The following is a 21,571-nucleotide window of genomic DNA, read 5'->3' on the forward strand; positions in this document are numbered from 1 at the left end:
CCAGATGTCTCTGTTCAAACTGTCACAAAAACAATGCCCAAAGAATTGTTGTCACTCATACCGGAAAAATATGTCAAATAGAGGCTTGAAGAAATTTGGTACTATTGGATATCGTTATTAATGACTTTTGAATAGAGCGTGTGGTTCTTAGACTTCCAGATATAAGCAAGTTCAGATGGTTGGCATGCATTTTGGACGACAACATTATAAATAAAATTTTATTGACAAATGTTGCAAGTAGCCTGAAACAGGATTAAATTCAATGGGGAAAAGCAGAAAGCACTGCAGTCAAACAGAAATAAAACTTCAACATGTATGAAACCCCAATAACAGGAGAGCATCCAGAGGCTCTTTTAGTAAATCAGGATTCGTATGAGTCAGCAATGTCATACCGTCAAGAAAACAAACATCATACTGGGATATACAAACAGAAGTCTCGTACGCAAGACACATGAAGTAATACTTCCACTCTGCTCAGTATTCCCAGGGCCTCAACAGAAGTACTGTATCCAGTTTTTGGCACAGTACTGCAAGAAAGTGGAGAGGGGCCAAAGGAAAGCAACGAGAATAATCAGAAGTCTAGAAAAGACAACCGAGGGAAAGACTGACCGAAGAGGAGTTGTTTAGTCTATGGGAAAGATGACAGGCTGAAGGGACAGTGGCCGTTTTCAAACTCAGGGGAGGATGATGCAAAAGAGGAGGTTTTAGCCTGTTCTCCCTGGCTATATAATGTATTTTATATGTAATAAAGTAATGGACTAAAATTCAGCAAGGGCTACCTTGACAAGTTTTCTGATTGCTTGTATGGATAGAAAAGCAATCAGAAACACTTTCTGTGTAAGAAAGTGGTGGAGTCCCTAGGACTGGGATTGTTCAGTCTGCAGAACATGCTCCAGTGACCTTACTGTACCGGCCTTTGTGTATCCCCCTAAAGGGGGGATGAGAGCCACCAAGGGACTTCATACACCTCCATGCAAGGATAGAACAGGGGGAATGGCTTTGAACTGAAAGAGTGCAGGGTTAGATTAGCTATCAAGAAGAAATTGTTCACTGTGAGGGCGGTGAGGCCCAGGCACGGGGCTGCCAGAGAAGCTGCGGCTGCCCCATCCCCGGCAGTGCTCCCGGCCAGGCTGGACGGGGCTCTGAGCAACCGGGTCCAGAGAAAGTACCCTGCCCATGGCAGGGGTGTTGGAATGAGATGATGTTTAAGGCCCCTTCCAACGCAAACCACACAGTGACTATGATTTGCCTGCCACAGCCATTTATTCAGTTGCCACAGCAAATCCCGCCGCCTCCCCGGCCAGCCCCACACGGGGCGGCCCCGTCCCTCAGCGGGGGCGGCCGGACCCTAGCCCCGCCCCCTCCCCGCCCCCCGTTGCTTGGTTACCGCGCACGGCGTCACTGCGGAGCCCGAGCCACCGCGGCGTGCGGCCGACAGCCGGGCTGAACCATCTCCCTATCCTGTGGGGGAAGAAGTGGGTGTGTCCCGAAGCAGCAGCTGGACTTGTTGGTGTAGATCCGCCCTCAATTTACCGTTTCCCCCCTTCCCTGAGCGCTGTTGGTGGTTTCGCCCCGCGCGGACCATAGCGACGGAGGGCGCGCCGAAGGAAGATGGCGGTGGTCGCTGCACCGTTGCTGCCGGCTTCGTGAGCGCGGCGCTCGCTCTCCTCTCTGTGCTGTCCTCGCTCCTGCACCCCGCTCCTCCCGGCTGCTCTCAGCCTCTCTCTCGCTGGTGCCGCAGAGATCATGTCGGACTCGGAGGAGGAGGAGAGTCCGGACCGCCAGCTCAAGCTGGTGGTGCTGGGGGACGGCACCACCGGCAAGGTCAGTGCCGGCCCCGCCGCCAGCTCCTCTCCCTCGCCTCGGTGCCCCGAGTCCCTTCGCGGCCCTCCCTCTCACGCTGGCCCGGCTCTGCTGCTGAGGGGCAGATAGCGATAGCTGGCTCTCCCCTCGGCTCCAGGCCCCGCGCGGTATCCGCGCCGTGCCCGGCAGCCAGCCCTCCTGACGGGGCTCCGCACCCCGGCAGGCATCGCCAACAGAGACGTACCCGGCTGTAATCCACTTCTCTTGAGCCGTAAGCAGAGGAGCGGCGAGCACCGTGGTTCGCGTTGTGCTGACGGAGTTTCGCGGCGATCCCCGTGCGCTGCCGGTCGCGCCCTGCCGGCAGGAGCTGCTCGGCTGGAGCAGCCCCCAGCCCTTCCCGGTGCCTGCAGTGCCCCGGGCGTGGAGGGCTGGGATAGGGGCCGAGCACGAGGGCTCGCGGCTCCCCTCCAAAGGGACGAGCGGGGAAGGTCCTTAGCTGGGTCTGCCCTTCGTTTCGGATACAGAGCTACCAACCTCCCGAGCTGGATAGAGCAGTTGGCATCTAGTGGAGTTACTGTTCCAGAGTTTGGAACGGCACTGCTGGGTCTATTTAATGTTCGTTTGTAGCTTTTATGTTTCTGGGATTTCTTCCCCCCCTATCTGTAATCACCATAATGAAATCTTGTGTATAAAAGTTTATTTATCAACAATAATCGAAACAATCAAACAAAAATCCAACAAATTTCTCTTTGTAAAAGAGAAATTTTGACAAGGAGAGGCAAAAGAATGCAAAAGAAAGGCCGCTTTCTTAACCATTTAAAATAGTTAATTTAAAATAACCATTTAAAATATTCCCTTAAACATATTGATTGTCATATGAAGCCTGAATAATTTTGTGAGATACACCTGAAAATAGTAAATTTATTGTATTATTGAAGTATACAGTTCTTTCCTCTGTTGTTAACTTTTGAAACTACAAGGAGAACAAATTCTGCTTGCTTTACAGTTCATATGAAAAGTGGAAATGTTCATAGAGCTGGTTTGAATGAACTGCCTTAAGGAATGAGCTCTAAGTGAAAGTACATGTGGTTTTGCTCACTTATTCAGAGCTCTAGAAAGAAACAAAACTTTTTTTTTGTCTCCAGTGATTCTAAACCCAGTCTGAAGTGGTATTGTGTTCATCTGAGTCAGTAGATGGGCAATTCCAACCAGCTGTGTGATGAGAGCATAATAAATGCACAGCACTGACAGCTGAAGTGCTGCTTCATGGGTAGCATTTCCCAGGAGTTTTCCATTCAAACTGAAGAATCCTTTCACTGCTGCTGTTGAGCAGCTTGTGGCAAGACCTCTCGCCAAGCATGGATTTTCAAGCATTCTTGAGTTTTGATGTATATTCCTGTTGGTTCCTGCCTCTTTCACAAGAGCTGCCGCTCACTGCATCTCCTGCTGATTCTGGGAATCTCACGCTTCCACGGCAGGTTCTTGGGCACGAGCAGCAGCAATACTCTGGTGGGCTGCTTTTCCTCCCGTCCCCCCTAGATGATGCTGTAATAGAGGCTCCTTCCCACCATCCCAATGGCCTGGCAGCACTCACAGATTTATTGTAAGGTCTTGTAAAAATAAAGAAGCAATTGGGTCATGGAACTGAAGGATAAAATGTACCTACTGCTATTTTTTACCTCAGAAGACTAAATTGTTGAGGTTCCTCTCTTTAGTTGTCTGCTCGTTCCGCTTACTTGTTGAAACCTGTGTATGTCTGTGTTTTCAACTCTAAATTGCCTGGCTCTCACATCTGGTTCACAGCTGGTCTTTACACACATGCATACTTATCTCTCTTTTACTGCGCAAGGTCTCTTCCTGTCACTCTGGGATCATGAGACAGGAGTGTGTAGAAAATGATGGGATATATCTGAAATACTGTCTCTTGTGTTTAGTGTGAGGTGTTCACATTTAGCCTCTTTTACTCCCTTTTTTCCAAAACAACAACAACAACAAATTGTTGTTGTGGGTCAGGTGGAAACTTGCTGGTTTTCCTCACTCATTGCTTAGAAGCAATGTGACTCTGGTTCTGTGCAAGGATTGGTAGCAGCTTAAAAACAAATCAGTTCAAGCTAAAGGTAGTGTTTGTACTTACACTAGCTAGGAATTGATCTATCCATGAGGCAAGGGAGGCGTGCTGTGCTTCTATTAATTTGTTTTGAGGTGGTTGAATTGATAATTGGATACTTAGAATTTTAAGAGAGCAATAAACGCTGCTGGAGCAAACATAAGTAGAGAAGAGTAAAAGTGGAAAAAGGCATAAGAGAAGTGAGACAGAGTAGCATCTGTAAAACTCCTAGGGGAAAATACAGATGGTAAGGTAATGGTGAACTGTGGAAAAGCAAAATTGAGGGAAGCAAGACCGGTTAGTCAGAAGATAATAGAGGATGATTTTAATGAACTAGTCAAACTAGGAAAACAATCTAAAAAGCAATCAGAAGTGGGAACAATGTGAGGTGAAAAAAATCCAGCAATTATTAATAGCAGTTGGCTTTTGGATTTTTAATGTAGGAAGGACATATATACACACAGCAGCCTTACGTGTCTAGGTTTTAATTCAACCCACTCTTCCTGGGCCAAAATGATTTTACATTAAAATAAACCAACATTACTAGTATGGATTGAAAAAAAATGATATGAGCCAGATATTTCTGCTCTTTTTCTGCACAGATTGGTTTAATACTGAAATATACGAGGATGCTGATTGGAGATAGAATATTATGATTTGCTGATGTTGCCAATAAGATAGGACATGGCTGAGGGATGAGTGTACCTGTGCTTGGGTGATGGCATTGATGTTCCAGAATGGAGTGAGAGAAAGGATGTGGTTTTTGTAGATTTTCAATTTGTGGCTGAAGTTCGTGTGTGAATGGAAATCCGTGGCTTCAGAAGTACGTGCTTGCATCTAATTGAATTTTGGGCTTAGTTTTCTTTCTTACAACTCTGATACTACACTTTGGCACTTCTTTCTCAAAACGTAATTCTAGAGGACTTTACTCAAAGAGTTGTCATTGGTGGGATTTTCCCTTCAAGTTTTTGGTTACCCTGATGAGTAGTCATTGTCAGAGTTGGCTACCATTGCTTGTTCTGTTTGACTTCCAATTTAATTACTTTTTAGTTTATTTCATAGATATTCTTTGCTTTTTCCCCCCCTCTTTATTCATTATGTAGATCTTCAGTAACAGCCTGTCAAATTCAGTTTATACTGAATTATTGACATTGAAAAATAGAAGCAAGGAACTGTCATGCCTTTTATGTAAGGTTAAATTTCATCTTATTTTAAAAAAAAAACTTCCCAAATATCCTAGTGTATTTTGAACTTAGAATACTGTACTTTTTTTTTTTAATTTCTATATTGGTTGCTGTATATTAGAGCCCAAAGACATTTTCTTGTTTTTAACAGGATTTTTTAACCCCACCCTTCAATAGAGTATTGATATTTAGAATAAGATGTTGACATTCACTTTGAAGTATTTAAGTCAGGTGTGTGAACCTTCCAAACTGATGGAATTTTTGCTGGAAATTCTGCTATGCAAGCTGGTGGCCTGTTTGTCTGCAAAGGAACAAAGGCCTTCATGCTATCGTGCTGTTTCCTAACCCTGACATTAAGGGGTGGAGTTGTATGGAATGCAACGTTTCTAAAAAGTGGACACTGACTACTGATTTATTTTTACAGCTACAGTTCTACTGAACCATTATTTAACTTCCATTAATTCTTATATAGATTTTATTCAACATATCCTCAGGTAAAACTGTTGAGCAAAATCTTTTCTGGCAAGCATGGCAGTGAACACTTCTGGGATTTGGAAGGAGTATTTGCATTGTAGAGCCACTTGAATATGCATTGACATAACTTCTTTGTTTATTTTTGTAAAGAAGTTTGAACTGTTGCTCTTAGTATTTTGTGGATAAATGCTTGTTTTGTGAATAAATAGAGGACCCTATACTGGTAATCCAACACCTTCCTTGAGCTCTAACATTTATTAGGAAAAAATTTAAGAAGGAGTTAGTAAATGATTTTGTGGTATAAATTCCTTTGCATTCAAGAGCACAGTGGAGAAAAACTGTTTAAGAGGACTTTGCCATGCTGTTGATTACTTGCTGCTCTTATAGGTTGGCTGTTAATTGAATGTGTGTTGTTTCTTTTTACTAACAGCCCTAGAAGTCCTCAGGGAATATTGAGTGCCACAGAATGATAAGCTAATATTTACTGAGCCTTTAAAACAAGAAGGGAGTGGTTACTTATTTAATGAGGATCTAAATTAGTATGTTGGAGAATATAGAATACTATGATAGAGTCAGATGATACTTGAATCTGTACTCTAGGCACCAGTTACTTTTCTAAAAAGGAAAATTTCAAGAAGACTAAATGGTGTATTCCTGCAGTAAATTGTCCTGCAGACAAATTAAAGATGTCATTGTAATCTTGCTGTGCCGTCCTATTCTCATCTACCTCTTTAAGGTCATGACAAATTAAAGATGTCATTGTAATCTTGCTGTGCTGTTAGGATTAAATGAATCAGTTCTACTGACTCTTTCAATACTGTAGTCTGAATCTGCATTGAATTTTATTTTGTGTGTGTTTTGTGTGTTGTTAGTATTACTCTCACATAGCTGAAGGCAGAAGAATCTTCTCACGATTCATCCTCTCTGGTCTTTCCCCTTTCCACAGGGATATAAATATATAAGTGTATTCATGCCATTTCTAGTTTACTTGCTTTTTTTCCCCTTTTTTTTTATTTTTATTTTTAATCCTCTTGAGGCTTGTGTTCAATGAAGTTAATGAAAATGTTGCCATAGGCTAACACTGACTTACTGAATTGTTTCCTAAACATATCTTCTGATATGAAAATATCATTCATTATATATATGACAGTGATAGGAATATAAATATGATATAGAAACATGAAAACAATAAATCTTGTTTTATTTTCTTAATAGGAAATCTAATAGTTGAATAAATATTTCCTATTCATACCAGAGTGTTAATGCTGGAGCTCTAGTGATCATGTTTTAATGCAAAAAAAGGGGTTGTTTTTCTGTGTACATTTGCCATTATGCTAATTTAGATCTTTGTTATAACCTTGTATTCATGGGTCTTGCCTATTTTCGTATTTCAGAACTATTGGCATTATTTTGCTATTGCATTTTTTTATTAAATGTGCTCTTAACAGCAATTTCTGATAACAGTTGTGTGGCTTATCTCTTCATGGCTTGATGAATGGAAAACTGGCAAGAAAAATCTTCTGGCCTGTTTTAAGTTTTCTCAAACAGTGTAAGGGTTTTGTGAGCCTCCTAGTATTTTTTCTTCTCTATATAGGTAAAGAAATATTTTGATTATTTTTTTCTGTAGTTAATTTGTATTTTTGTTTACAAATGTCATGTCAACAAGAGATTTTCAAGTGTTCACTAATTTGATGTTGGTTATATTTTATATTTTTTAATATTTAGTATTAATTTTTTACAATACAAACTTTTGAATTATTTATGATTGTACCGCTATTTTCTTCTTTACTTTTTTTGTGGGCCTTTTTTCTTTATTTATTTCCCTTTCTACCCACACCTCTTTTTTCTTGTCTTGAATGGAGACACTGAATTGCTACTGACAGAATGTAAGTGCCTTGCTTCAGTAATTTGCCTAGGTTAGTTGTGTATCCTTTCAGCGGTATATAATAAAAGCTTCTTATTAGGTTAACAGTGAAAAGCTTCCTTTCATAAATCCACAGAATACCAACTGAAGAAATACATTTTCAAATTTCTGCTGAAAGAAATGATTCTATAAATGTGCATTCTTAATATGAGTTTAACTTTTTTTCCTGTGTGCAAGAAAGGACTCTTCCCATTTTAGAGTTCCTGTAATTCCTGATCCTGAAGCTGATGTAGAGTGGCAGAAATCTTGCCCCACCTATGAGCTCCTGTGGGATTCTGCACTGTGCAGATCTCTATTCTCTCCCAGAAATTGGTCTGGGATCATGGTGTTCCTTACCAGGGCAGGACCCTTGTTTTGGAAATGAATGCTTTTTAAAAATACTAACATCTTCAGGTACAGATGGTGTCACCTGGATTTTGTCAGTTTGAGCATACTAATGATGCCTCCTTCAAATCTGCACAATATTTTGTAATAGGACTGTTAGAGTACTTTTGAAATCAATGCAAATATGCACCTTGCTTCTTTTTGCATAAATTAGTAGCCTTTGCCACCTCCTGTTATTATGTTGAAACTGACTGGAGTGCTTGTCAATCCAAATCCATGAACACTGTTAGCATTCATTGATTTCAAAAGTGCTTAACTGTATTTCATAATTCTGGGTTAACATAAAGTTTGTTGCTGTTAAAAATGACAACTTAATTGATACTGTTCTGTTTTAGACATCCTTAGCTACACGTTTTGCTCAAGAAACATTTGGAAAACAGTACAAACAAACCTTAGGACTGGACTTCTTCTTGAAAAGGATATTATTGCCAGGTAAGAGAATAAAAATTAACACTGAAAGATTGGGTGGCAGCAGGACTTGCAGAAACACAATTCTTCAGAGTAATGTGTACTAAGTAAGCTTAGTGCAGTGATTTTTATGGCAAAGTAAATTAGGTTGTTTGGAGAATATTTTGTTCATACTTTCTTGCCAGGTGTCATAGAGTTATGCATTTGCAACTTACATCTCATAAGTAAAACACTGAATTCAAGTAAAAGGAATGCTATCTATATTGATGAATTTTATAATCCCTGCTTGAGTGCACTCACTTTCCACGTGGATAGTGTAACACACAACAATGAAAAGGAACTTTAAACATATTAGTTGAAAAAGTATATGTGTTTTGAAAGAAATACATATTTTTTAAAATGAAATACACAACTCGTGTTTGAGTTGTGTGGGAGAAGCATAATGCAGCTATGGACTCGCAGTGCTCTAATATGTGAATGCTGTTTTATGCAAGGCAGCATGAAATTGCTGGCATTTAATAGACCACTAAAATTTAGGGTCCCTCGGCACTCATAAAAATACAGTTTGAGCATTCAAGATGTTTCTCTTCACGACGGCAAAGAAACTATTTAGATGCCAGTTGCAGCACATTGCATGGAAAATGCAAAGAAATAATTAAAAAATAGTAATTGCTGGTTAAGTTTGTCTCTGAACAATTGGGGTTTAAAATATGTCTTCTCACTGATTTGTGTGTGCTCATATTCTAAGTATGCAAGTAAAAATTAAAAACATTTACTTCTGGATTCAGAAATCAGAAGTTAGAAAAAGTTAATGTAATTATTAAGAGCTGTGTGAGATTTGATAAAGTTGATGCAAGTTCTCTCTTCTCCTTGTGAAGGGTGAGAAGGGAAGCAAATCCAGAAAGTAAGCATTTTATCTATAACCTGAAGTTATAAGAAAATGCATACAGTTCTTGAACTTCTTTTAAAAAAAATTATATTGCAAATAATTTCTTGATTATGTTTATATATTTTCTTAAGTGAAACAGAATAATCTTTTCAGACTACCCCTATGGTCACTATTTTGGTTTGGCCATTTTGCTGTACTTTTTAGTATCTGGTGAATGATAAAGTACCAAATCCCAGTACTTATTTCTCCATAAAATCAACAAAATAATTTTTTTATTGTCCTGCTCACTCCTCTAAAAATACCAATGTGTATAATACTTAACAGCAGTACTTGCAAGTGGAATGTGTACACAAACCATGCAGTGTGCATGCTGAGAACTTGTATTTTGCAAGTTTTTTTTCCAGCTATTAAGCATAAAGAAACTATTAGTACATTACTGGGATTCTAAATATCCTTGTTGAGTAGAAAATTTGGAAAATTATCAACTTGCTTCATTCATTTTTGTTCATAGTTTATATTGTGTGTGAATTTCATTCATTCATAGTTTATTTTGTAATAAAATCAGAATGCAGATAAAAATAGCACCAAAAAGTCTGTACATCTGTTTTCCTCAAAACAGTAGCATTTGTATTCATATTCAGGAAGAAACATTTTTCTGTAGGTTGTTAATCTGGTTTTGCCTATACCTGTGTATGTGTTTAGGTATATGTGGCTCTCTGGTTCATAGGTAAACTGGATTAGTTGTGGGGAGTGAGAGGGAGGGAGATAACATTTCTAAACACTGGAATAGGAAGCATTACTTTAGTAAGTGGATTTTTCTAATTTTTTGATTAGTTCTGGGTTTGCAGAGCTGCTATGTTTATTTGACAGGTTAATTGATACCACGGCACAGAAATTATGTGTAGCAGTAGGAAAAAAGACTCGATTTCTCTTATTCAGTGGGAGAATTGATGAACAATTATGGTTCAGTAGTTGATTTTTTTCTTCTTCAATGTAAGCTAAGATTCCAGAAATTAAAATTAGATTTCTAGAATTGCACAGCTGTTTGCATTTGGCTTCATTGAAATATATTATAACTTACAAAATAAAATACCGTTTTTCTGGGGGTTTTTTTTGTTTTCTTTTAAATTATTTTTTAAGATAAAAGTGGCATTTGTCTCCAGTTGTTTTAGTAACAAATGCAGTTTTTCAGTGAAAATAGTAAATATTTTGCGTGGTAAAACAGTACAGTTTAATACAAATCAGAAATACTTTGATAAATTTTGAATATGTTCTGTGTTGTTCAACATGTGTCCAATGTTCAACATGACAAATTCACTTCATGCAGTTTGTTCAAAATACTTTTTTTTTAAAGTGCTAATCAGTTTCATTATATTTATTGATGCAGAATCTTGTATAGTCTGGGTGCAATCATGGTGTAGGTTTTAGTGATTAAAAAGTGTATCTGTTAGTCACAGGGTCTGCTGACAGAGACTCTTAAGAGCTATAGTTGTATACTTTTTGGGGGGTTGGGGGTGCAGCTCAGTAAACAGGATTCTCCTGTTAAAAGGATTTTTTTAAAAGTCATTGGTGTAATGACTTTTAGTGGCTTCAGTCCATGCCAGCAGCAATCTGCACACCTGCCCTGTGCTGTGTGTTTCAGCTTTGCACTTGTGTGCATTTTCTACAGACTAAAGAAGTGCCGGGGATTTTTTTTTCTTAATAGCGTATTACATGTTATTTTGATGGGATTCTTCTGTTATTTTTATTGGAGTGTTAAGACTGTTTCTAAGAACTGTCTTATTATGCATGGTTTCTTTTTGTTTTGTTGCAAGTCTCTAGTTTTTATGTTCCTGTTAAATTGAAAAAATAAAAGATTTCAAACTTCTTTCAGAAAACGTTGAGTGCTACTATCTCAGTTGTTAATGAAATACTTACTAGGTAAATTGCCTGCAGTTTTTCCTTTTGTCAGAATAATCCTAATATCCATTTTTCTTCCCCAGCATCAATCTGAGCACAAAGCAAGTATTACAGAACCTTACTGAAAAAAGGGGAAAATGAAGCATTTTGCACAAGAGATGATCAGTGTGAATTTCATAGTTAGTGAAGTTCTAATTAAGAAGGAGTTCACATTAAATGAACATACAAATCTCTTTTTTTCCTCCCTGTTCCTTTTTTCTGTCATTAATGAAGCAGAGTAAATAATTTGTAATAGGAGATTTTTTTTAGTTGGACAGTCACAGTTAGACTATTTAATTTAACTTCAAAAATTTTTAAGGTTGCTCCATGCAGTTATCCAGATACTACGGCCAGAATGCTATGCATAATTATTTCCTTAGGAGGAAAAATGAAGTTGAAACTTCTAAGAGCATCTGAAAATTACTGATTTTGAAAGTGATAATATTTATAAAGGTTTTTTTTTTTTCCAAAATAGCTGTCATGAATGACACAGAGAGTTTCCAGCAGAATACATAGGGGTAGAATACTGCAGCATGGTGAGCCTTTGAGCCTGCATAGTTTGCTTACCCACTGAGGAGGTATAGTCTTTTCAGACTGAGGATGCACTAGTTTATCCATGCCAGATGCTTTATGGAAGATTTTCCTGCATTGTTTGTGATTTTTTATGTCCTAAGCTTTTGAAATAATTAATTAATAATACATAGTATATGAACCATCAAAACTAAGCGTTTTGTTGATTATAAAAGGTTGCCTTGATTGAATTGGGGCGTTAATGATGTGTTTTCTAAGCTCCATGTAGAAATTCTCTTGCATTACATAAAACTCAGAGTAGCTTAATAGCAGTTTCACATTCATCTCTGTATTTTTGAGTCCAAGGTAGTAGTTTTGGGAATCTGCTCTTTTAACCAGATTAAAGCAAGATGCATTATAAAAATATAATGTGGTACATGTAATATCACTGGTAGTATATATTCAGCTCTATAGCTACAATTTGCTGTTATTTTCACCTAGTACAGTGATACATTTCCATGGAGCACACTCCCTTGTGTAACCAATGCCAGTGTGTCACTTACAAATTTACAGCTGAATGGGTCATGTGGGGTAAAATCAGATTGTCAACTACATAAAATAGTTGAATTAAGATTATATCTTTCTTAGCAAGCCAAAATAATGTATTCATTTTCACTTGATTTGCAATTGTTGTTATGTGAAATTTGTTGCATTTTTTTAATTGAGAAGTAAAATTAATGGGCAGTTGTGATTAGTTGTGAGTATGTAGAATTTGTATTTACATGTAAGTGTCATGTGAAAAATTAGTCAGTCCTTACTCTGTTATAGTTTGGTCGTCCTGGGTAATCAGTACAGTTCTGAAAACAGTCCTTACCACGCAAAATGTGAGAAAATATACTTCAATATATTTGTATGTGGTACCGAACCTTTCTGTGTATGTTTTTGATCTGTGAGTTGCTGTGTTGTCTTGCAGAATATGTATGATTTGTAGGATGTTAAATATTCTGCATTTACACTGATTTTTTTGTTAATTAAAAAAAACCCAACAAACTGTTAACAGTTTCAACATAGCTTAAAAATGGTTTAGAGTAGAAAGGAGGGTCTGTTCTTGGTGTAGATTATTTGCAGATGAGACTATGTAAATCACGTTCAGTTTAGCTTCATGCCTTAAGGTGGTGAGTGGAGGAAGTAATCACAGTTTGCATCCTCACCTTAGATGTGTGTCAGCATTTCCATTTTTTTACAATTTTACATTTTCCATTTTTTTACAATTCTGTGACTGTATACTGCTATCAGCATCACTACCAAAATGAAGTTATCATGAAGATTTTCCTCGCTTCTTGATTTGTAAGGAATATTTGGAGAGGGGGTGAGGAAGGGACATGCAGTATGAAATAATATGGATAAGTTGGCATTAATTAGTGTTACCTTTCAGTTCCAAGTACCATGCTATAGAACATCTTCATGCAGTTTTATATGTTTTTTCAGTGCAATATGTTATATAATTTCTATTCAGGAGTGTTATACTTTATGCAATTCCAATTATTTTGTATTAATACTGGATATGTTAATAACTAGCTATAGTTTTACTGTATCTTAATGACTTAGCTGGACACAAATGACTTTTTTCCCAGAGATACAATAATTTTTGTTTCAAAATTTAGTTCCTGTTTCTTGTATGCTTGTTAAAAGCTATTGTTGAATATATTTGTATCGAAATTTTCCAGGTTATACAATATCTGTATAATTTTTTTTCTAGGAAATCTGAATGTTACTCTTCAAGTGTGGGATGTAGGGGGACAAACAATAGGAGGCAAAATGCTGGATAAATATATTTATGGAGCTCAGGTACAGTATAAATACTGATAATTATATCTTATAGTAATGACATAAAATTAATTGAAACTTTGTTCTTAAAATTATACATATGTACATAAATTATATATAGCTTTTAGTTGATTGATTCATGAATCTCAAAAACGTTGAATGTCTGTTCAATCTAAACTTAATTCATATTAATACGCTACTTTAATTTTGGTGTGTAGCTAATTTTTTAGAGCTGACATAAAAAGCAAAGCAAGTGCGTGCATTTATAGAACTGAATAACTCCCAAGAACAGATGGTTGTTTCCAGGCTTTGTGTCTTGAGTTAAGAAAAGCAATCACAATAAATAGTAAAGGCTATTTGGATATCCACATGGTACATAGAGTGGCTGCTTTCAGAACAGCTGCCTCCTGGGGGGAAAAGGTAGAAGGAGGAAATTAAGAGCAATCCTACACCATTAAACTCATACATGCAACTGGGGTTATAAGAGGGCAAACAAAAGGAGACAACCAGGTAGCTAAATATTTTTGCAGAACTCCTGTCCAATGAAAATTAAGTTTATCTTTAGGTTAACTAAGCAATTTGAAGTGGATGGTAGGATTAAGAACTAAGTATTATAACTGCATCTTGAGTCATGAGATGATTTAGGAGGATGTAGTATAAATGCCAAACTTCTTAGCATGAGTGATCCTAAAATGTGCTCTGTTCCTTAATTTGGAATTTGTAATGAGACCAATAGACATAACATGTGCTATTAGATAATGTTATACAACACAGGAATGGCTAATGAAACAGATTGGGATTTATTAGTTAATTGAATAAAGACAGACTTTCCATGTAACATTTTGTCACTTTTAAAAAAAAGTCAATGTTCTTAGCTGTTGCATCTGTTTATAGGATATTCTTTTTTTTTAATAAAACCTGATTTGCTAACCTGTTACAGACCTAGAAAGCAATAGGAGAAAGTGGCTTCCTTGACAGAGGGAATTTGATTAATCACAAATTGTTGCCATATGTCCAAAGTAAATTTAATGAAGGAAATAAAAGGCTATTAGCTTTGTCTGCATTGAATTTGGTGATAAACTTAGGAGTTTCTTACCAAAAATAGCAGGTCAAAGAGTTAATACCAGTGCCCAAAAGTGTATAAGCAATTGACATCAATAAGACTAAAGTTTGATTTCTTTTTGTCATTCAGAACACATTAACCAAAAAACCCTATGTCCAACCTCTTTGTCTTTAATCTTCCTCCAGTCCTCATTTTAACCCAATTTTTTTAATGGACTAGTGATTTTTCTCTCACAGTGTTGGCATGTATTGCCACTGTCTGTAAGAGGCTTCTTATCATGAAAGTTGAATTCTAACACACTTCTCTATTAGCTTTGTAACAGTGTCTGTTAAAGATGCAAAAATTTGTCTCCATTTTCGTCTATTCATGAAATGACATGAATAGTTTGAATAGTTTGAATAGCTTGCTTTCAGCTTATTTCTAGGCATAAGCTGATTTCATGTTGAACATCTGTACCTTTTTATAAGAAAAAGAGGAAAAGCAAAGTAGATCAAGTAGGAGTATTTATAAAGGTAAATACTTTTAAATGTGGATAAAAATTCCTGTGAATGGACAACAAAACATCAAGAAAGTAACTGGGAAGAGGTAGCATGGAGTTTGTAAAGCTAAAATGTGCACAGCAAACTTGGTTGTTGTCTGTGGTTAGCTGTGTGGAGAGGAGAGCAGTGGATGTAATTTATCTTAACGTTAGCAGGGCCTTTGACAATCTCCCATAATATTAGTATAATATGTAGGGATACAAGTGGAATGGGTGGACCATAAATTTACTGAAAATCTGAATGGACAGCTGGATTTAAAAGTCTATAGCTCAGTGTCTTACTGATGCCTGATTATAAGCTTCATTTCTTAAGGGTTGGTACTGGGGTTGTGTCTTTTACTAATTCTTTTATCAGTGGAGCAAAATATTGTTTGTAAGTTTACCAATATTACCAGTTTGGGGAGGAATGGTCACTGTGCTGGAGTGTAGGGCTGCTGCTGAGAGAGACCATGACCAACAGAAGGAGTGGACCAACAGAAACCTTGTGAGGTTCAGCTGATGACAGATGCTAAGTCCTGCAGCTGGTACAGAATAATCTTATGCAGCTGGGAATCAATTGGAAAATGTGCAGTGAAGGGCCACAAAGGTGGCTAATGGTCTGGAGCATCTCTCCTGTGAGGAAAGGCTGAGAGAGCTGTGACTGTTCAGCCTGGAGAATAGAAGGCTAATCACTACATATACACCATGCAGGAAGGGTGCAAGGAAGAGAGAAACAGGCTTTTTTGTCTAGTGTCTGTTGACAGAACCAGACAATAGGCACAAACTGACACAGAGGCGATTCCTTCTAAACATCAGGAAACATGTTTTCTTTTGTGGGGAACTGGCAGAAGTTGACCACAGAGGTTGTAGAGTCTCCATCCTCAAAGATACTCAAAAGCAGTCTAGATGTGGTCCTGGGCAGCTGGCTTTGGGTGACACTGCTTGAACAGGATCATTGAACCAAATGACTTCTAGAGGTCCCTTCCAACCTCAGGCATTCTGTGAAATGGTTTTGGAGGAAAAAGCTCTTGGATGGATGTCTTATTGAGGTAAAAAAACAGTTGAATGGGACTTTTCAGTGCATGCTTGCAACAGTAAAAGCTAATTGAGTACTGATCTATGTTAGTAAGAATGAAGTAATCAAATCAAGGAAAGTGAGTATCATGCTCTCTGACATTTTTGAGGCTACATTTGAAGTACTGTGTTCAGTTTGGGGTTCCCCAGTGCAAGAGAGCCTTTAAAATATTGAAGTAACTTGAGTGAAGGTAGCTACAAAAAAAGTGTATCTGCCTATGATGTGCACTTGGTCAGCATGTGTGGTGAGATTTTGAACTTGTTTATAAAGTACACAAGCTGTATGGATACAGATAAAGCAGATTATTATCAAAGCAGAAATTGTGTTTGTGTGTTCTTCAAATCTAAATAATTCAGATTTAAAGTACATGTGTGGAATTGCTTGTAGCATATCTATGGCATGTGTTGTGCCTTTATACAGTATTTGCAGTTGCCCATAGCCTTGTGTAGATTTCTGTCTATTTGATCATTGTGAGTTTCGGAAAACATAAGTTGCTAAATTCTTATTTTTGTGTATGGCCTACTTCTAAAATTCTATGGCCAGCTGGAGAGGGAAGTTTAGAGAATCTCCAGCAACTGAAAAGATTATGGTCTGCAGTTCAACTGATCTTGGTTGAAATTTGATCAGAACATCAACAAGAGTAAATGGAGCATCCATCTAAACTTCACCGCAAAAAACTTGCCATTAGAGGTGTCTTTCTCTCTAATGAGAGATTAATCAATTCTCTAAGATAGATCTTTTGGTTAGATTACTGTTAAGATGCTATATTTTGATTGAGATCCCCTATTTCTTGTGCCATGGTTTAAAAAAAGAATGGCAGATTTGAGCATGAGAAGTTGCATTGTTTGCAGTTGGAGAAATTGCAGTTCACTTCTGTCTTTAAGCAGTTGCTTTCTCCCTGCACATTTTTCATTTTTTCCTCTGATAGTGCTCATTTAGAACTGCATCCTATTTTGGTAGCTGAATTTCAGTGGTGGGGCAGAAGAACTGTGCAAGCAGTGGGGAAAAGAAGAGCCCTTTGTTCTTTGTAAATAAAGGGTGTTAATAATCAACACTTGACTGAAAGCTATTTAAAAATACCACATTGACCTCAGAATTGAGAGATGCTTACAGTAACTGTGTAGTCAGTTGCCACAGCTGTACTGATAGAGAGTAAATAATTCAATTATGGCAAGTTAATCACATGTGTTTGAGTGACCACGTCCTCAGTATCAGCAGACAGGAGTGGTTAAGTATGTGTGGACTGTAAGCTGCTTTCATTTACAAAAACTCTGTTTTCATTTGCACATTTCTGCAACAATTAAGTTGCTCTTTGCTAAATTAATATTCTGTGGCTAGAAAAAATACTCTAGAATTTTGGCCTGGCTTATTATATAATATGAATGAAAATTTGAAAGTTTAGTTCCTTGGTGCAAAAGTCAGTCATAGGATGAGGGTAGCTGAGGCTAAATGAAGAAGAAAATATATGTTTTTAATTATTGTTTTCTCTAGCTTCCTTTTATTGTGACAGATCTTGACATAAACTTGGCGTGTCTTAAATTTTGATTATCAGTACAAATATATTGCCTGGTTACAGCACTTCCATACTAGCACTTCAGTTTTGAAATAAGGCTGCTGCTGTTTGCGTGGTAAATCTTTCAGAAGCACTCTCATAGCTTACCTGTAATTGCTGCCCCTACCCACATATCTAGCTTAAATTATCTTTAAGATCTGGCATATGCTACATCATAAATTGGCTTGTTAATAGGAGTACTGCAGGCTCTACTTTCTCCAGGGAGCAGCAAATAATTTCTGTAATATTCTCAGTTTCCAGTGACCCATTTTTGAAAATGCTCTATAATTCCTAAACAAAAAGCACTCACATGTGCACTAACATAGGCAAAATGTCTCTCTTAGTAGAGTGTAATTATGCAAGCAGGGACCATTCACCATGTTGCTGGAGACTAGAGAATCAATGTGCTGTTCTTGGCATGTCGTTTACCATGTGCTTCAAACCTTTCTCATGGCAGGGAAATACAGTACTTTTGTGTAAAAATGCCAGTGTTAATTTTCCTCCTTAATTCCTCACACATAATAGGGAAACAACAGCTTTTATGCTGTCTACTTGGTCTGTACTCCATAAACTGTAAGTTTGTGGAAAATATGATGTATTTTTTTTCTTTTTTTGAAAGCAATTATTGAATTTCCTGTTAAATGAAAGAAAAAGATATAATAAATTTTAGCCATGGATTTGTGACTAGTCCTTCATTAATTACATATATTAAGTTGCTTATAGAGTGCTGTTGTGGTGAAAATCTAAGCAGAAAGTATTCTTTATGACCTGGATGCCATGCTGCCTTTTTTTCACATCTATATGATACCTGCCATCGTTGTTTTTTGCAAGTGCAGCAAATATTGACAAGACTAAAAAAAAGTTCAAGAAAAGAATGTGCTTTAGAAGCAGTGTTTTAGATCACATAGAAAAGGACCAAATGGAAGTTAAGTCAGCTGTAGTTGCAAACTTTGTTAAATGATTTATTTGATGGTAAATCCACTGTGAATACCCTTTTATCCAAAGGGGTAGGTAGGCTACTGTTGTCTAGAGAACATGAGGCAGAGTAGAATTTTGATGAAGAATTGGTTAGAAAGAGTTGGCTAATGTTAAATGCTCACACTTTTTTATTTTTTTCCATCAAACTTTGATTAGTGTTGAAGATGGTTTAGATAATCTGTTCTTCTGCAAACTGGTGAGAGAACTCGACAGCTGATGAAAGAAGCATTGCTGTGTGCTCTTTTCTCATTTACAACTTCCAGCATTATGGCTGGCATTTTTTTTAACCTTTACCTTATCCTATCCTTTAGATTGAGTTTCTTTTCCACTGAGCATTTAATAATATAAGTATGTCCTTCCTAGAGCAAAACTTGGATTATGAGACAATTTAATTTGACAATTTAATACCAAGTGCCCAGGCATTTGGGTAGTTATAAAAATAGTCAGGAGGAATTAACTGAGAAGAGCTTAGAGATACAAGATATTAGGCAATAAATTGTACCAAAATTGGAGGAGGGAAATGGATATTTAATATTATATTTGATTAGTAAAGAAGGAAAGATAGCAAGGGGAAAGTTGTGTGTCATAATTCTTAATTTCCCTGAAGGAACTGATGAAAGCTGTTCCTCAGAAATTAATAGCAACTATGTAAATATAAGGAACAAAAACTCAGGTTTGCCAAGGAGTTGGTCACATTGGAGGAAATGAGATAGATTGGTATTGCTGCCATAAGAAAGTAGAAGTTGGAGGGATCTCAATAGGATCTGGTACCCTCCTTCAAAGCTATCCATGTGTAAAGACTTTTATCAACCTTCAAAATTTTTTTCAGTGTTGGTGACTGTTATAGGTGGTGTGTTTCAGAGCTTTGCCATTCTTACAGTCTCCATAGGATTTTTTGTTTTGTTTGTTTGCTTGTTTTTAGTACTCTTTCTATAATCTTCTTGCTGTGAGTTAAACCTATCACTACATGTTGTATTGATCACAGATTCATAAGAAAGTTCAGGGTGGAAGGGTGTCAGGAGGTTGAAATAAAACACTCTCTAAGTAGGGTCAACTGAGAGATGGAGCTAGGCTGCTCGAGGGTCTATTGAGTTCCTGCTTGTAAACTTTAAAGGATAGAGACTGAGCAATCTCTGGTCAACCTGCTTTATTTTCCTCATGGTGAAAAAGCTTTTCATTAGTTATGGTTTGAATTTCTCTTATTTCAGCTTATGCCCACTGAGTTTTATCCTGCTGTGCACTGCTGTGAAGAGTCTGGCTCTATCTCCTTCATTGCTTCCTCATGGGTATGGGAAGGCTGCTTTTAGGTCTTCCCAGGGCTGCTTCCTCTCCATGCTGAAGAATTTGGGTTTGTTCATCTCTTCCTCATAAAACAAGTGCTCCAGGCTGTGATCATCTTGCTAGCTCTCTGCTGAAGTTACTCCACTTTTCTGATGTCTTGAGGGGCCTAAAGATGTGTTCTGACTGGATGTGTTCTTTTAGATATGATCCAACAAGTGCTGAGTAGAAAAGTTTGCTGTACTTCTGCTAATGCAGCCCAGGATCACGTTGGCCATCCTTGCTGCCAGGGAATGTTGCTGGCTCGTGTTGCAGCCAGAATAGCTGCTAGTAAAATCCAGGGTAAGGAACCAAAAAGGGCCTTTGCATAGTATCCACAGATGTTTAATTTAGCCATGTGGTGAGATGTTCAGGGTCCAAGGGCAGAACTCATTGGGAGAGTCCAGATCCCTGTGTATCTAGAGGTAGGGGCTGAACTATGGTATGGGGCTAACAAAGATGAGGGCCAGTGGGGGGATAGGGAGGGAATGGCTGAGGGACATAGGAACAAGGGAAGGAGCCAATGGGGTTGAACAGCTCTTGAGGGAAGCTTCTTGTGTCTCTCTAACCAAGGAAATGCTTCTCAGGGTCTCCGCAGGCTTGGATTTGGTCTGCTGTCTGACAAGACCTGCAGGTCATTTTCAGTTGCTCTCCAGCCAGTCATGTATTACCCCCCTCAGCCTGTATTGTTCATTCCTTCCCAGCTGCAGGACTTTGCACTTGTCCTTATTGAATGTGGAAAGGTTCCTGTTCACCCATTCCTTGAGTGTGTCTACATACCCCTTTGTGGTAACCCTGCCCTCGGGCACACTGGCTGGTTTTCCCAATTTAGTGGCTTCTGCAAATTATGTGTAAAAACATACACAAAGAGAACTCCTGTCATCTTCTCTTAAAACTCATACCAGCATCATCATGCGTACCATAAGTCATATGTTTGTTGAGGCAGTCAGGTTTCTTTTCCCACTTTTTTCCATGTCAGTCATGGTTTCCAAACCTATGATACTGTTTACTGGTTTCTTCTTTTGTACCGTTTTTTGACATTCAAGTGTCCAAAGATGGATACATTATTTCACCTGGAATGTTTTATGCAAGTGTGATATTTGCAAAATAAGCTCGACATATTCAGCTGTGAGCTGTAACTCCTTGATCCTATTATATGGAACCTGCTACAGAGCCAGATGCTTCCTATTGTGCACTTGATTATTGCTTCCTTTGAACTTGTCATAGTATTTATTGAATTGCATCTTATTATTTTTACGCTGCTTGTCATCATAGAATCTGAACTCTCCTCAAATAGTCTTGTAGTCTATATTAATTTGTTGCCAAATGTGAAATTATTGTGTACACTGTTTTGTGATCTAAGGCACTCCTCTTTTTAACTATCAGTTAAAACTGGGTCCAGACAAAAGCCTGAAAAACCTTGAAAAATCTTTTCTGTTGACAGTGGGTCATTGACTCAGTTATTTTTGTATGGACCATACTGTTTTTTCAGAATATTTTTGAAAATTTCCTGTGAGAAACAGTGTGCAGATGTAGGGGGTTTTTTGCCAGGTGTGAACTCCAAGAGAACAAGTGTGCCTGAAACCAGTTCTGACTTTACTCCTCATTTACAAGATACTGA

At 37.9% G+C, this 21,571-nt stretch overlaps 1 protein-coding gene across 2 annotated transcripts in view; it reads left to right on the plus strand.

Moving 5' to 3' along the window:
• Positions 1-1,496: 1,496 nt before the first annotated feature.
• Positions 1,497-21,571, plus strand: part of RAB28 (RAB28, member RAS oncogene family) — a 63,554-nt gene continuing 43,479 nt past the window's right edge. Inside the window, exons 1-3 of one of the 2 annotated variants that reach the window (XM_039699109.1) lie at positions 1,497-1,824; positions 8,212-8,308; positions 13,381-13,469. In XM_039699109.1, coding sequence (XP_039555043.1) covers positions 1,747-1,824; positions 8,212-8,308; positions 13,381-13,469 — 264 coding nt within the window. In that variant the 5' untranslated portion in view covers positions 1,497-1,746. The remainder of the gene's footprint in view (positions 1,825-8,211; positions 8,309-13,380; positions 13,470-21,571) is intronic. The other variant, XM_039699108.1, reaches the window with a different exon arrangement.

Source organism: Passer montanus, unplaced genomic scaffold (genome assembly GCF_014805655.1).
Source record: "Passer montanus isolate IOZ18808 unplaced genomic scaffold, ASM1480565v1 scaffold13, whole genome shotgun sequence".
Classification (NCBI taxonomy): Eukaryota; Metazoa; Chordata; class Aves; order Passeriformes; family Passeridae; genus Passer; species Passer montanus.